The sequence below is a fragment of the Plectropomus leopardus genome, chromosome 13, assembly GCF_008729295.1.
Source record: "Plectropomus leopardus isolate mb chromosome 13, YSFRI_Pleo_2.0, whole genome shotgun sequence".
NCBI classification, from domain to species: Eukaryota; Metazoa; Chordata; class Actinopteri; order Perciformes; family Serranidae; genus Plectropomus; species Plectropomus leopardus.
The window spans coordinates 16,659,275-16,675,681 of NC_056475.1; the positions used below are offsets into that span (position 1 = coordinate 16,659,275).

At 39.6% G+C, this 16,407-nt stretch overlaps 1 protein-coding gene across 1 annotated transcript; it reads right to left on the reverse strand.

Annotated features, from left to right (window-relative positions):
• Nucleotides 1-3,357: 3,357 nt before the first annotated feature.
• Nucleotides 3,358-10,410, reverse strand: f9b (coagulation factor IXb). The gene is made up of 9 exons (XM_042498596.1): nucleotides 10,273-10,410; nucleotides 10,073-10,191; nucleotides 8,845-9,017; nucleotides 8,708-8,732; nucleotides 8,514-8,627; nucleotides 8,231-8,362; nucleotides 6,184-6,602; nucleotides 4,420-4,564; nucleotides 3,358-4,041 (listed from the first exon to the last, which is right to left on the reverse strand). The coding sequence occupies exons 2-9, from the start codon at nucleotides 10,158-10,160 to the stop codon at nucleotides 3,491-3,493; spliced, it is 1,647 nt and encodes a 548-aa protein (XP_042354530.1). The 5' UTR covers nucleotides 10,161-10,191; nucleotides 10,273-10,410; the 3' UTR covers nucleotides 3,358-3,490.
• Between the last annotated feature and the right edge of the window lie 5,997 nt (nucleotides 10,411-16,407).

The window sequence follows — 16,407 nt, forward strand, 5'->3', positions numbered from 1 at the left end:
CGGGCAAGTGGGGCAAGACAAAAAAGTTGTTACAGAGAACCCCAGTAATGAGTCATAAAACCCAGAAATCTGTTAGCATTTCAGCACCTCTGGTTCCCTCGTCTCAGAGTCAGTGGTTTTTTTGAATGGGTTGTTGGTTAGAAGCCTGAAATAAGGTATTTGGTTAACACAAACTTAGGAGACTTTAGTGCTTGTTCTATGACAGACTTTGAAACTTATGTGTCTGAAAAAAGGCAGTTGCTATCAAGTGGCTAACTGAGACTACAGAACTTTACAGAACTCATAGTGGTGGTGACGCAACCACAGATAAGTTTGTTTTAGCCCTGCAAAATCTTACCTTTGACAATGACATATTGGCTTAAAAACTCCTTAAAAAAGTGGTGTTCACTTGCAAAGATTATCTTGCAGAACGAAACATGTAAGTATCATAAACATTTGTTTGCCGCTGAGCGTATTTTCTGCAATGATCCAAAATCCAATGGAAAAATCCCGTAGGCTTTTTGACAAGGGAACCAGGGCGACATTAGCATCCAGGTTTACCTAAAGAGAGATTCCTGGGGCACTCTATTAAGGGTCCTTGAAAAGTTATGGAAAAGTTTTGATATTTTGTCCATGAAAATGTGTAGGAAGCCTGATTGATGCAGCTTCAGCGCAATCTGTCAGTCCTCAAGATGAACTACCTGGGTCTGTGGAAAGCACTGCAGTATTTTGCAGGATGTACTACCGCATGACGTCTACATTGGCTGTGATTGTAGCTGGTTGTTGTAGTTCACTGCTTGTCAGATAATGTGGCTTTGATTTAGAAATGTCACGTGTTTCAAAAGTGATTTGATTTTTAGATTTATGTTTTACCTTTGCTGCTGTTGATGGTGATAATGTGTTATTTTTGTCAGTATTTTTCCTCTGGAATTTGCTTATTTTTTAATTGGTGATAATTCTGCAACCCTCCATCAAATGGATCTCGTCCTTTGTTGCAGCTGTTATTACCACTGACATGAGACAGGCGTTATGTTTGTTTGATTGCTGCTCTGCATGGACCAATCACTGCATTTGCCTAATGCTTTATTTCTGCCTGTGCTTCTATTATAGACCAACAGGGGAACTATGCCCAGTGTTAGGTAGTGACTGTAAATACAGTAGTGTAGAATTATAATTCTCAACTGAACTATTACAGTTACATCATGGATTACTACGAGATGTGGATTTTCAATTTGGGGAGCTGAATTAATGAGAAAAACATTCAGAAAAAACTGCCTGGTTTTTAAACTGCCCAGTCTGGTTTTCTTCACTCTGTTGAGCAGCTCTCAAACCAAGTGTGAAAAGTGGTTATGAAAACACTGCCACTTTACTGCCATATGTACTGAAAAGTTCATCTCTGAAGGGCAGACAGATACACTATAATTACTTTAGTTTCTGGCAGCTTTTCAGGTAACTGTGGATATGTAAATGGAAAAATCTAAATCTTAGATGTTAAACACAGTGTTGGACAATAGTCATCTAAATGGTGATTCTTTTTTGCACAGTCAGATATTAACCCTCAGCTATCAAGTGACAGACCTTAGTTTCCTGCAGGATTTGTTGCATCTGTGGACATTTAAATGCAACACTTCTGTTTTTGCTCCCATTTTTCACAGTTTTAAGTTCAAGATCTAACACTTTTTATGCACTCAATGGATATATTTATATCAAATTTAGGTCACAAATATGTTAAAACAAGTGTTAATGGGCACGATATTGCAAATGTTTTATGGTAGTGCAGTTAATTTCAGGAGCAACAGTTCTGGTGGACATATAGTCAGCATGGCAATGACACACATCTGTGGCATTGTGTTAAGAGATTGGACAGCACATTTTGGAGCAGCCTTTTATTGTAACCCTGAAAAGGAACACCTGTGTAGTAACGATGCTGTTCAATCAGCATCTTGATACGTCACACCTGTTAAACCCAGTGGTAACACTAAAGCTAAAATTATCACTGAATAAAGATTTATTTTTACAGTATTTAACACCCACAGTGGAAACATTGTAGTCACTTGATAGTGAGTGCTGGACTGTCTAAATAAGATATGACCAATAAGACTCATTAAAGAGTAACATCTCACCATGTTTAGTTTATCTGAAATCCACCAGAGGCTCTACTGTAACATCCGACGTTGTTAATGGTCAGGCTGTAATGTGTCTTTTCCACTGCACCTTAAACTGTTGTTTGCTGCTGTTGCTTATTTTGCACTTTTTGATATTTTGAATCATTGTGAAAGCTTGTATTATAATGCATAATATATATGATTATTTTCAAAATATAAGCACAGGGTTATTTGATTTGATTCAACCTGACTGATGTGATTTCTTCCCAATATAATATAAAGCTTGTATACTTACTGACAGAGCTTCAAACAGTGAATGCACCGACACACTTGGTATCACTTACCTTGGCTGATAAGCTAATGAGCTGAGCCATCGTTATCAGTATTAATTACACCTGTGCTTTGTGGCTGTGGCAAGTCAAAATGTTTGCTGTGGAAAAAAAGGCCAATTAAATTTTAAGTCCTCGCCCACATTTGTTTAACTAACAATGATAAAAGATTCAACTTGACTTTGTATTTATGAGCTGAGATGCGTCACTTGAGAGGCTTCAGTTTTTATGAAATATTTGAGTTTTTCTAGCTACTGAGACGTTGTTTTGCAAACATAAGTGGGTGATTTATAGTGCAATGCACATAAAACTGGCAACTTATTAGGATGCAGCAGAGGCCAACATGCAGCAATCACAGAGGGAGCTTGTCTAAAAAAACGTAATAAAATTTGGATACAAGAATTACCTTGTCAGTGATGGTTGTAAGAGAACTGTGTTATGAAAAGTCTGCAGCTCAAAAATCAGTTACACAACACCACAACATCCAACTTCATCCGTCACTACACAACCAACAAAGGTGCATGAATCTCTTTAGCAAACTTATCTGTTTTGCTGTTCAAACTTTAGCTTGAAAGCTAGTATTTGACCAGATTATCAGAATATTTTATGATTTTACCTGTGACTTGCTTGACCCAACAACTTGTCTTGTTTGACTTATCACAGAAACATAACTTCACTTTTGTGATTCTCAGCAAAGTAACTTAGTAACTTACTTGCTTGAGACTTGAAGGTTAACATTGTTGCTGCTGGACATGCAGCTTCTTATTACATTTGTCACATTTTTTCCTGCCCTGCAGGGGCTGCAACAATGTGTTTGTACATGTCATCTAAGTATAGCTCCACCCAGCATTAAGTTGAGCAGAGGTCTAATCAGCACATAAGCGGAAACACCTGTGTGGTGAGCAGGGCTTTTAAGATTCAGGAGCATTAAATGAAATTTTGCATTTGCTGTGGCATCTCAAGATTGCAGATTCTTTAATAAAATTTAAATTCAAACATTGGTTGAGGAGCTACAAAGTATTATTTTTGTAATATTTCAACAGAAACATACAAATACTTTGATATTTTAATTACATTTCATTGAAGCCCTGTTTTCTGACTGATCCACGAGTAGTACCGGGACACTCGAGTGTAGATACCATACTTCCCGTCCTTGGCGCACTCCTCCCCCCAGCTGACGATACCTGTCAGGAACCAAGTGTCTTTGTACTTGGTGGCATGCGGCCCCCCACTGTCCCCTTGGCACGAATCCTTCTGTTCACTTTGGAAGCCAGCGCAGAACATAAAGCGCGTGATGTGGTCGCCGCTGCTCCGTTTGCACTCTGTGCGCTCCACGTAAGGGACCTCCAGCTTCTGAAGCCTGGGGGCTAACAGTCCTCTGAACTTAATTTGTCCCCAGCCGCTCACCAGAGAGCTGGTGGAATCCCTCAGGAGGTTCTCTGTGAAGTCTTTGGGGCCGAGGCAGATGGGACGCCGTTTGTTGGACAGTTCCACCGGACTGGCAAGCTTCAGTAGTGCAATATCATGATTATACTTTGACTTCATGTCGTTGTACATGTGGTGGATATGCTCCTCTGCCACCTCATGGTCTCGCTCTGGAGGCTCAACCTTGCTCACATCATGTTCACCTAGAGGCATAGATTAAATGTGTGTGATGAGTCTTCTGATCAGTTGGCAGAGCTTCACTCAATGTACCAACAACTAAAAGGCTGCTGCAATGCTTCACAATAATTAAAAGCATTGGTAAAAGCAGAGTAAATGTTCACTGTTGGATTACTTATCTCAAGCAAGTGTCAAGTTGTGCAAGCTATTTTTTCATACACGAATCGTAACCAATGACTTCCCAGAAGATAGAAAAGCTGTTCTTCGGGAAATGGTCAACATTAATTTGGAGATATGCATTTAACCAACGTGGTCCTTTAAAATACCAGTCTGTCTGTATTTAACTTTAGAGATGTGGATCAGAGATTTAGAATATGAACGCATTGATAAAATGTTTTTCCTACCCACTCTGACGAAGAAATTCTTCCTTGTGGTACGAGCCTCTACCACACAATGAGCAGCGGTGATGACCCATATTTCACTGAGCAGAGACCCTCCACAGAAAGGCTCCGCTCTCTGAAGAGCGGCTGAATAAGACATCAGGGTCACCTGCAAACACACATGCACAAATATTTCTATGAGCAGGAAATGAGTGCCATCACAGCACATGCTGCTTCCTCGTTCCCTTCTAAACTTCTGAATTGACAGAATTTTCTCTTTTCCATCTCTTCTCTCTTCTCACTGCTGCAGTTTGTTCTTTCAATTCTTTATTTTTTTCCATTTGTACATGAGCGAGTCATGCCATGTTACCTTGAAGCTGTGAAGAAAACTTCAATTTTCTGGAATGACATCATGGAAAATGGCATTTAAAAAAAAATATTGATTGAGAACCACGTTTAACATCAGCAAAACTGTATCAAAATGTCAATTTATAAACTCTTACACAAACTGTGCAAGATAATCCAAGTCTTGTATACCCCAGTTTTACTAAAACCACCTTATTTAAGACTGAACTGAAAGTGAAATTTATCTATCCTCCATTCAAATACAGACTCCAGTGCTAAGGTTTGTTTTTTTTTTTTTGCAAAAAGGCATGTGCTAGGGTTCCAAACCCCCTGTATCCCACACATCCCTTAATGCAACTCGACAGCGTCTTTTGTCAAATCTTTTATTTTGACTCCAGCCTTTTCCTCCTCTATTCACTCCACCTTTCAAGCTGTATTTTCTGCCTCAGTGACCTGGAAATGTTGAAATGCAAAGACACTGTGGACAAGCATCTGCGATGCTGCAGTGACTGTTTGCAATAATTCTCATTTTACAAAAGAAGCTTCACGTTTTGATAGTGCCTCTGTGCTGGCGACAGCCAAAGTGGAAGGCACAGAGTGGTGCACGAATGAGTCCTAAAACCTGGAAATGAGTTAGTATTTTAGTACTTCCAATTCCTTCTCAAAGTCAATGGTTTTATAGGTAGGTTTTATGTTAGATGCCAAAAATACAGTCTGTGGTTAAAAGAAGTTTAAGAGACTTTTATGTTTTGTTCTGCCACATAAAATATATGAGTAAGTGACCCAAATGTGAAGCTGTTATGTGTCTTATAAAAGGCGCTAGCTAACAAGTGGTAAATGAGACGACTGAGCGTCATCACGCTGAACACAGCTTCACAGCCTGGTTGTGGTTTTAACGTGAAATCATGTGATCACTGAGTAATCAATTTAGCCAAATGTTAGCAAATTAATTCCTTTTATACTAGCTTAGCTATTGCTTTTATACTTTATACTTTGGGAAGACTATCTAGCTGACAGAAGTAACTACATATCATAAAATCTTAATTTGCCACAGAGCTTATTTCCCACAATGACCCCTCACTGTGACATCATAATTTTCTGCAGAAACATTTGTCTGGCCATTCATCAACGTCATGACTCAGGAAGAGATGGGGAGACAATTGGTCTCCACCGAATTAGTGACACTAATCTTGTGTGCCCAAGATTGTATAAAACTGCTTTAAGCATCAATGTTTTCTCAGAAATGGATGTAAACTGTAAGTGTAACCTGACTGGTTCGTGGATGCATATAACCATGAGGCGGGAATACTAATTTTGTTTTGTTTTTTTACCTCCCTGAATGGAAGAAAGGGGAGTGCCCTTGAGTCCGTCCCACCTGTGAATATCATCCATTTGCCTTGAACTCATCCCCACCTCTTTAATCTGCATCCCACACTACAGTACCTGCCAAGGTATCTCTCCGGGAATCGCCTCATCGCCTCCCACAATCCTCTGGTCTGTGTTGCCTTTTTCTGTGATGGTGGGTAGTGTGGCGAAGAAAGCCCAGTTAGGCAGCGTCTTCATGGGTGTTTCAGTGACACTGCTTACCTCTGCTGGCTTTACAGAGGAGCTTGAAACCGACCTCACTGAACGTCTGTTTACTGCAGAGGCCACAGAGATGTTGGATGGGTCTGAATCATTTGTGTGAAGATCATAGTAATCATCATACATGTGCATCATATCGTCGTCATAGAATTCGTCCTCCAGGGTTTTGCTGGCATTGTGTTTTCTTTCGGAGCTGTGTGTCAAGTTGAATGAACGCGGGGACAGTGACCTGGTGACGGAGGTGGAGGAAATGTTTACACGACCACAGCTGAATTGTTCTGAGGGAAAAATAAAAGCAAAACAAGGTCAGTTTGGTCTCCCAGACATCACTAAATATTACAGTGTCAGATTTTTTTGCCAGCAGCCTTTTGATATGTTTGTTATATTTGTCACAGGCTAATGTTGAAAAAAGTGACTACATTTGGGATATTGCTGAAAGATAACAGAAATGAAAGTTCGTCAAAAGTCCTGAGGCGTAAAGGTTAAAATTGTTGATTGATTGATTGATTGATTGATGGGCGATTTAGGTGTATGGGACACGGTTGGGTTTTAAGTAATAATTTGATGTTTTTATGCAGCAGGTTAGAGATGTTGACTCAGGATAAACGTTTTTTTGCGGTTAAGGTCAGTGTAATCAAACACTGGTTGCATCTGTTCATGTTGAAGCTCATTCTTTTACAATGTTGGTTTCCTGTGTGGTTCTCTACCCAGAGTGTTCACACGGTAAACAACACCCATAAATTATGTACTTTATTTGACAGCAATAAACTGGAACGCACAGTTTACGAGCCAGTCTGTGATCATTTAATGGAGCCCAAAGGGATGTAATCTAACGTGATGAGTCCAGCTTTCTGTCTTACTGCTGTTTTAAAGAAAGCATCTAAGTCACTTACGTTCTGGTTTGTGACTGTCTGTGTCTGAGGAAGTTTACTGACAGCAGCTGACACCAGGATTTCAAAGTGTCATTTAGTATCAAAATGTATACAGCGGGGCTCCAGTGTTGTTGGACTGTTTCCATTTGCTGATAGACTGGACCTATAGACCTACACTGTGAAAGAGACGTCTGTAAATCAGTGGGTACATTTTTTTGAGCATCACTAGCTCCGAAAAATGATGTGCTTAACCGCAGGAGGAGAAGTGAGTGTGAGAGAGTGTGCGTAATATATGTGCAATATTTTGTATAGGGCATTGCGCAATATCTGATGTAGGGCACTTGCTATGAACTGGCCTATGCAGGGTATGTGTGCCATTATTATGTGTAAGGCTTTTGTGCAATCATTTTGTTTAGCACTTTATTGCAATTATTTTAGGTAAGACATCTGTACAACATGTGGTTACTGGGCACTGTGCAATATTCTTGGGATGTATGGATTGGGGGGGGTACTGTGTTTTAATTGTAGTCTGATTGTATAAGTATGTGGTCATGTTGCCTGTGTCTTTCATATGTCAAAGACAAATTTCTCCTAATCTTATATTAGTTTCATTTTTGGGATTTGATTCATCTGATAACATTTTAAAAGTATAGAAGAATCATTTGATCCTCATTCATGATAGCGGAGCGCTAACCCAGAAGTTTGCCGCTTGGTCGGCGATTTCTCTATCGTGATTGCTCTACTTTGGGTATATTTTAATGCTAATACGTTTGTTCATTTACTTGAGTAAGATCTTCAATGCATGCTTTAATTTTTAACTTCTGAGCACCTCTTCCACCACTGAAAATGTATGCAGTCTTTGTTCAGTCTGCATGTGTGCAGTGCAGAAATGGTTGAGCAGAGCATAGAAATTATGGCTGTGTTGGGATTCAAAATATAGGCAAAAAAAAATGGGGATGAAAATTAACTTCTACATATAAAATACCTGAACAACCACTCTGCAGAACGCAATACAGCTAAACATTTTATTTTACCTGCTGGTTCGCAGGTCCTCTTGTCTGAGCCGAGGCTGTAACCAGCTGCACACTGACATACAGGTACCTCCTCCTTCATCACGCAGAAATGGGAACATCCACCGTTGTTGATAGAACACTGCTTGGTCACCTCTGGAGACAGGCGGGAGAGGAGAGTGAATTTTGTGTGTTGTTCTTAATTATTTTAGCATCTACACTGATGACATAACGAATGTGCGTTAGCAAAAAGAAAGTAAAGATCATTGTTTGAGTTTTTCATATCCAGCGTGCCAGCCGCACTCACCGATCTCACAGTTCTTGCCGTTGAAGTTTGGTTTGCACCAGCAGATGTACGAGTTTACCCCATCTTCACACGTACCGTCATTTTGGCAGGGGGGTGGCTTACACTGGTCTCCATCTACACACAAGAATAAAACACACACGTTCAGATGTGACAGTGTGCTTTAGATTCAGAGTAACTGTAAGAATTTGTCTTACCAACGTAGCTGGCCCAGAACGCCATCTGAAATAAAAACACGGACATTAATGAGAAACCTAACAGCACTTAACAGCATTTAACTTTATTACAGTGGTAGATTAGAGAGTGTGTGTGTGTGTATGTGTGTGTAACCTACAGTTTTGGCATCATCTTCAAACACTTCCCTGGCCTCCTCCATGGTGCAGGTTTCCTCTCTACATTCCCGCTCCAGGTTGGCTTTATGAAGTACTTCTTCAAGATGGCCGCTGTTGTATCTACGCAGGCGACGCAGCACGGTGTCCGCCGCCTGCTGGGTCACAAACACAGCTCCTAAAAAAGTAACAGAGGGCAAGGAAGGCATTATTGTAACAGCTTTGAAATGATTCTCCAGCAGTTACGTTTAGGCTCTAGGTTTTCAAGGTCTGGCACTGTCTGGCACAAAATCAAGTCAACTTTTGTGATTATTCTCAATGTTTTGGAGCCACATTTCCCATAATGCATCTGGACCTTAAGCTCCATATTTCTTTCCATTTTGGTGGATAGGAACCATTTTAAGTGTGCCAAATTAGCTATTAGAAGTTCCTGGTTTCAGTGTACTCATGGATTTACAGACAGCTATCACTGCATTACTTTGATACTTCAGAAAACTTAAAAACACGATCGCTTTAAGTTTTTTAATTATAAGAGAAAATTTGTGGCCATTTATTTGCAATGGACACTGAAGACAGATATCAATAGAAACTGTAAGTCACATTCAATCTAAAAAGATGTGTATCATGGCAGAGTGTGTTAAGATTTGACAGGGTTGTGACTCTGAGAAGGAGTAGGCTTACAATTTGACAATTTATTTACAATTTCATCAGCAAACCACAATTAACTAATTAATCAAACTAACGCCACATATAGTTTTTCAAACACCAGCAGGCACTTATCCCTTCCCCCCTTGCATTTCTTTAGAGAGAAGTCTTACACTATATTCACAATATCTTTGAGCCAGGCCTCTCCGTTTGTATTTACTTTTAATCTTACAGTTGTCAAACAGTAATCAAATGTAAGTGTCAAGTCTATCAAAAGCAAATCTTTCCAACACTGCTGGTGTGACGTGTGAAAAAAAAAACTACACCAGACTCAAGATTACTTTTCAGTGGTATTTTTCTTAAACATTCACTCCTTGTAAACTTGAAATCTGACTGTAAGAGCCTGTGGTTTACGTTATTGTGACTTTACCGCTTTTCAAAACTACAGGGAATTACATTTTTGAGCAGCGTCACTTGAGGTCAGAGGTCTTTAAAAAAGGCCCAGCTGACCTCCAGCCTCTTCCGATCTTTGTATGTCCCTGACCTTTGGCTGCCCCCTCAATCCATACCTGCCTGTCTGTTATTTACCTTTGTTTGACTCTGTGTTTTCAGCGGCCAGTCCGTACACCTCCTGCAGTAAAACAGCAACAAAAGCCAGAAAACAAACTCCGGCCATCTCGTTGTGTCGGTTGTCCGTCTGCTTTTGACTGTAGAGCCAAAGCCTAATCTCAGTGCCAGAGTGAGGGATCCACCGCTCCAAAGTACAGACACACACACTATTTACTCACCTGGGAGGCTGCAGAGTGTGTGTGTTGGTTCACATTTGTGTGTGTGAGAGTGAAAGCGAGAAAGTAGCGGTAGGAGAAAAAGTGAGTGAGAGATTTTTAATGTGTGAATACAAGAGAGAAAGTGACAAAGTTCTAAAATCAGATGTTTTTATTCAGTAATGTCAGGTTGAGATTGGGCAACATCAAATATTGACCACTGACGAGAGCGAAGGTTCTGGACATTGTGTGTGTGTGTGTGTGGGGGAGGGAGACTGTGTTTGTTGACATTACCGGCTGTTGATCATGTTGTCTGTAATGATGAGTCTTGTCCGATAAGCAGCTTTGCAGCATGGCTTATGTGACACTTTCAAATGGGGTAAATGTGCAGACATGCACACACCAACAAACACCAAATGCACACACGACATAAAGCCGATGGTCGGTCGGCCGCCGCCCATGTTGGGCTGACAGCGAGCACCTGCAGCCCTCGCTGTGTTATGTCCCACACCGCTGGCCCTTTTCAGCTTTTATCTGACCAATTCAGCATGTTGAATCAGTGGCGCCGGCTGTGAATGAAATCACTCTGATTGAAAATTCAGCTCAGCACACGAAAAGACAAACAGAACTGAAAAATGTAAGAAAAACTGCTAAAGTCAAGAGGAAGTGAGGTCGAAACAAACTCATTTTATGAAGAAAGATTGCTTTTCTTCTGCCATTGAGCTCTGACGCAAAAACTTTTCCTGATGGTTTGTTTTGTTGTTCACTGCTGCACGGCAAACATGCTTTGTTCTTTCAACATTAGATAGTGTTGTTAATGTGCTAACTGGCTAACTAATACTATGGCGGTCTTCCGGCATCCCATTTTGAATAATGATTACGGGCGCAGAACGTACCCACCAGTTGGCCGTCAGTTTGGTGTGTTCATGTGAAACTTTTTGACTGAGACAAGGCAGCATGAGGTGACGTAACAGGGGGCTTTCATCTCAGCGAGTTCTCTGATGTAATTTTGGTTTGTCTTAAACTCAAGTCTTAAAATAGCCCTCCGAAGAAGTGAGGACCAACCAAACTTTCCTCACTTTCGGAAAATGCACCCTCACAAAGACAAACATGCAACACTAGGGCTGGGCGATATGGCTTTAGAATAATATCACAGTATTTTTAGGCAATATCGCAATACACGATATTTATCATGATATTTTGAAATCTCCTCTAAACTAATATAAAATACAAAATAATTACACGAACTACAGTTACAAATAAAGTAGCTGCTGCCATAAAAAAGTTTCATAAACTACTGTTATAATGAAGTTGAATAAAATACTGTTAGAATGTTAAACACACTTAAGTATAAAATTAAATAAAGTACTTTTATAGTTAAGTCCAGTGTCGCTTTCCAGCTCCACCATGTTTGTTTAGTTTGGTGCCGTGCATTGTGAAGACGCCCCCTCAGCTATGCGGACTATCACAAAGCGTTATCAGATGGTGTAAACAAAATGAACAATATAGCATATTAGCAAAAAACACACACACACACACACATACACACACGTGTACAGATTTCAAACTGAGAATCAGCATGAAGCCATACAGATGCAGCAGAAGAGACTGAAAACATAATTAAAACTCCTCAGCTGATGCTGCAGTTTACACACTGAAGCAAAGAAAACCCAAAGCTTGATGTTGAGTATTGAAGGCTGTTTGATTAGACTGTGAGTTACACAGGGTGTGGCTGCGGACAAATCACTGTGACTGACAGCCAGGTCAGATGGCCTTGAGCCAGCAGCTCCTTGGCAACAGCGGCCTTGAGGCGACTTATTGGTTGAGGATGATTTAAACGGGAGGGTTTCATCCCTCTTTTTAGTGCAACTTATGCAAGCCAATAAATTCATCTCCCTTGCAAACTCTAGATGAAAAATTGCGAGGGAGGATAGCAATTAGGACACCATTTTGGTGACAATTACAATTAAATCACTCCCTGCTGATCAGCGTCCTGGTGGGCCCAGATCCATAAGAGCTGCGAACAGTAGCTCAGCAGTGGAGGAGGGAGCTGCTGACATCGAACATCTGACATGTTGAGAAACAGAGAGAGGCTGGGCAAAGTGGGTTAAAACCAGAAAATGCATACTAGCAGAAATCTTGTCTCCAGTGTACAGAGTCCAATCCAGATGGTGCATTGTTACATGACTGTCTATTAAATTTAAGTAGTAGTAGTAGTAGTAGCATTTTTTTTAAATTTGTCTTAACTGCGAACAGATAGTAAACTGGTGAGTAAATTAGAATTTAAAATATAAACAGGCAAAAAGCACTTGCAAGTTCTTTATCTTTTCCTTGAATCTTAAAGTATCATGTTGTATTGGGCATGCGGTATAACGGTATTATGGTATACCATGGTATTTAGAAATCTGAACAGTGTGATTTTGAATACCATCAATAACACTGACCCTCATCTTCCTATTAAGTACATACTGGAGAGGCCTTATGGTGGATGCTTTGCACACAGTGTGCATCACATGCCCTGGTTATGCCATGGCCGCACTGCATGCGTGAGCAGGGTGTTTACTTTGGCAGCGTTTGTTGTTGTGGCGCTGCTGCAGAGCTGCCTACTATTATAACTGCTGTATTTCCACAATTAAAAGCACACACACTGCTCATTTATGAAGCCATGCAAGCTACTGTATTGTCGACAACATGGTCCTGCAAATGTTTCACAGTAAATTGCCTTGTATCAACAACTAAAGGGATTCTGTCTGTTGTTAGAGGGCTTGTATTTTTAAGGACTGAGTTAAACAGATAGCTTCGTATTTCCTCATGTCTGTGACAGATGAATACATTGAAACTGTAGTAAAAAGAGGTTTGGAGTCAGTATAATTATAAAATACCATTTGAAGGTCTGAATAATGGTTGAGCTGGTTGGTGTAAATGCTGAGATAGTGAAGACACGATGAAGACTCTGGGTGCAGGCCTGGGATCAAGTCAATAACCTCGTTTTTCACGACACCCTCGCATTAATCAATAAAGAAATGTCATCTCTCCTTCCCACTACAATCACACAGCTGTTTTGCAGCCAGCGTATGACTCATGAGGTCAATGTCTCCCTCGTCAACACAGAGTGGTGTACAGATGACCTGAGACAAATCAAGACATCTTGCTGTCAAGGTTTCAAGGGTTTAACTCAACACCCTTCAACACCCTTTGCATCTGTTACAACAAGGACAATAGACAGTTACCAGGAATAAAAACAATATACAACTGTAATTACAAGTAAATATGTTCGTTTTACAATCAGGTTGACAATGAGGGCCTTGTCTGTTCACATGGATTTTCCAGGAGCATTGTATGGAGAGTGGGCTCTGCTGACGGGAAAAGAGGCAGTCGTATGTGGCACTTTTTGTTCTAATAGAGCAGCTGGTCCCAGAACAGTAATCCTCCAGGGGGGAGACTCTGGCAAAGGGCCAGCTGCGCTTTGGTCTGACGGTTCATTTAGTAGCAGGAGTCAAAAAGCCACACAACAAGTTTACGTCACAGAGCTGTTATACAAGAGTCAGAAGCACTTGACAAATGAGACAATGTGTGCCGTGAGTAAGATTTACAAACGGCCTGATCGTGTGTGCTGCTGTAGGGGGACAGTTAGGAAACATAAATCTATTGCATGTCATTGGTGCAAATCATTCTAATAAGGATGTTCAGTGCATGGGGATAGAAAAAAAATCTCCACAGCTCACAGGGGCAGCGACTTAAAGAGGAAACTGCTCCAAAGTGAGGCTAGAGACTAGAGTTGTTGAGGTTTTTTTTTTTATGGTTCAATTTTTTTTTCAGTGGTGGCTTTGTTTTATTTTAGGGAGTTGTGGTAATTACTATTGTTTTTTTATTTTTTTCATTTCTATTTTTGTTTTAATTTATTTTTTCTAAAATTTTCATTATATATATATATATATATATATATATATATATATATACATTCTTTTTTTTTCAGTCAATACAGTGCCATCAGTCTGGTATTATCAGCTCTTTATGTTTCATTTCCTTGCATTGCTTCATTTGTTGCAAATATATGCGCACAGACTGCTTCCCTGTTTAAAAAAAGCTATACATTGAGGAAGACATCCACCCAAAACATGTTACTCCATTGCATTACAAAAGAATACAAATACAGCAAATGTAAACTCTCAGAAGTTTGATTTTTTTCTCCAAGAATTTCCATTCAGTTGAAGTCTACATCTGGACCGTCTTGGAGGTTTGCTGGGCACAACTGAAGGTGTGATGACTAAATATTGCTGACATAATAAAGCTTTTAGAAGCACTGCATTAACTAAATGTGCATGGAGAAGCCATAGATATGTTTACAGTCTGTCTTTATCATGAGCAAAACCACTTTGTTGACAAGATGTAAGATATGACCAGGAATCAAACATGAACTGTCAAACAGATGAGGATTCATTAAGCCCGTCTGTATTAAGGAAGTCTCGTTGAAATCAAGATCTCAAGAAAAACCAGCTGTAACAGTAGACTTCAAAGTATCTAAAGTAAAATACCTCAAACTTGATGCTTTAAAAGTTTGTATAAACTCCCCTGTAATAAATCATTGACAGTGAGACAGACACAAAATTGGGGCTACTGCCAGCAGGCCAGTCCTTTTGTGCCATATAGCCACTTGATGTAGGTTAACAGAAGAAACTAAATTTATCTCTGACCCAACTTCACACTGGGTGCTAACAAACCAAAGCCTTTTTAGACAGTCTTGTTGAAAACTGAATGATGCAGCAGAAAAGACAAAAGACAAGAGCAGAGCACATATGAATCATATTTTGATTGAAAGAGTCTGGCACCAAGCAGAAATCTAAAAAAGCAGACCAGGAAAAATAATGTTATCACTTCACATTTTTCCTGTCATTGAGTTTGTCTAAGAAACATACTCAGGATATGATTATTGTTCTGCAGAAAACTTGCAGGTTTAATTTGTCCTTGTCAGTTTTAGAGACATTGTCACTGTCATTTTCTAAGTGAATATCAGTGACTGAGTCAATGAAGAAAGAGATTTGTACTGTCACAGTATAAAATCCTACTTTACCCAATGAAAAATACACCCAATAACAAGCATGGCTTCTTATTCAGGCAGGCACAAGACAGAATCTAAGTGTCTTCCACTTGTGTCTCGGTAAAAAAAAAAGCCGTTTTCAAGCACAAATTGATTACATGATCAATAAACTGACACATTTGCATGTTAGGCTGCTGAGTTTGCAAGTGGCTCTGCGTTTATCGGATTGAAGACAACCTCGTGAATATGGTGACCTTATTTAAGTCAGTAAGAGCAAAGATGTACATCCTATTTAATCCCCCCCAAGGTGAATCTGTTTAATTTTTAACTCAGTATTTAGACAGTGACTTGCAGAGTGCCTTGAGCGAACTGTTGGATTTTATACTGAATATAATTAATTTATTCAATTAAGTACCACTTTCTGACAAGGCACCCTTTAAAAACTCTGTTTGTTGTTGGTTTATTGCATACTTAGACATTATATTATAGTTGATTTGACTTTTAATGTTGAAACACATCTGTCTCATCCTCTGCTAATGAGAACGTGATGATTTAAACGGAACGGCTGTTGGTAATAGGAAGACAAAAAACAAAAAACAGAGCGAACCTGGTGAAGCAATAAGTGAAATGCGTAATTTGCTCCTACTTTTGTTTTTAATGTGAACTATTACTAAATAATTGTCAACCTGAGCATCCTGGTGTGCTCTGGAACTTTAATTTCTTGGAGCCTTATTAACAGTTTATAGGATTTAACGAACAGTTTTATTAATGAATAGTTTACTGATGCTGATCAGTTGCCATTAAGAAGAATAATGTCCTAATAGCATTTATAATGGCAGACATGGATTTTTATCATTCTTTAATAATCAGTAAAGTCTTAAAAGACCCATTAAGTCATTAACAAGTTAATAGTTTATTGGCTATAAGTAAATTACGGATAAAAAAACATGGGTGACTCACTTTCCAATAAGCTATCATGAAAAAAACATTAACAGCAGTCATACTTTCACGCTTTTTAATAATCCATCGAGAAACACAAGTCACTTGTCTGCAGTCATAATAAAACAATACATTTTATAACAACAATCTGCACTGGAAATGTTAATGAATTGTTAATAGTT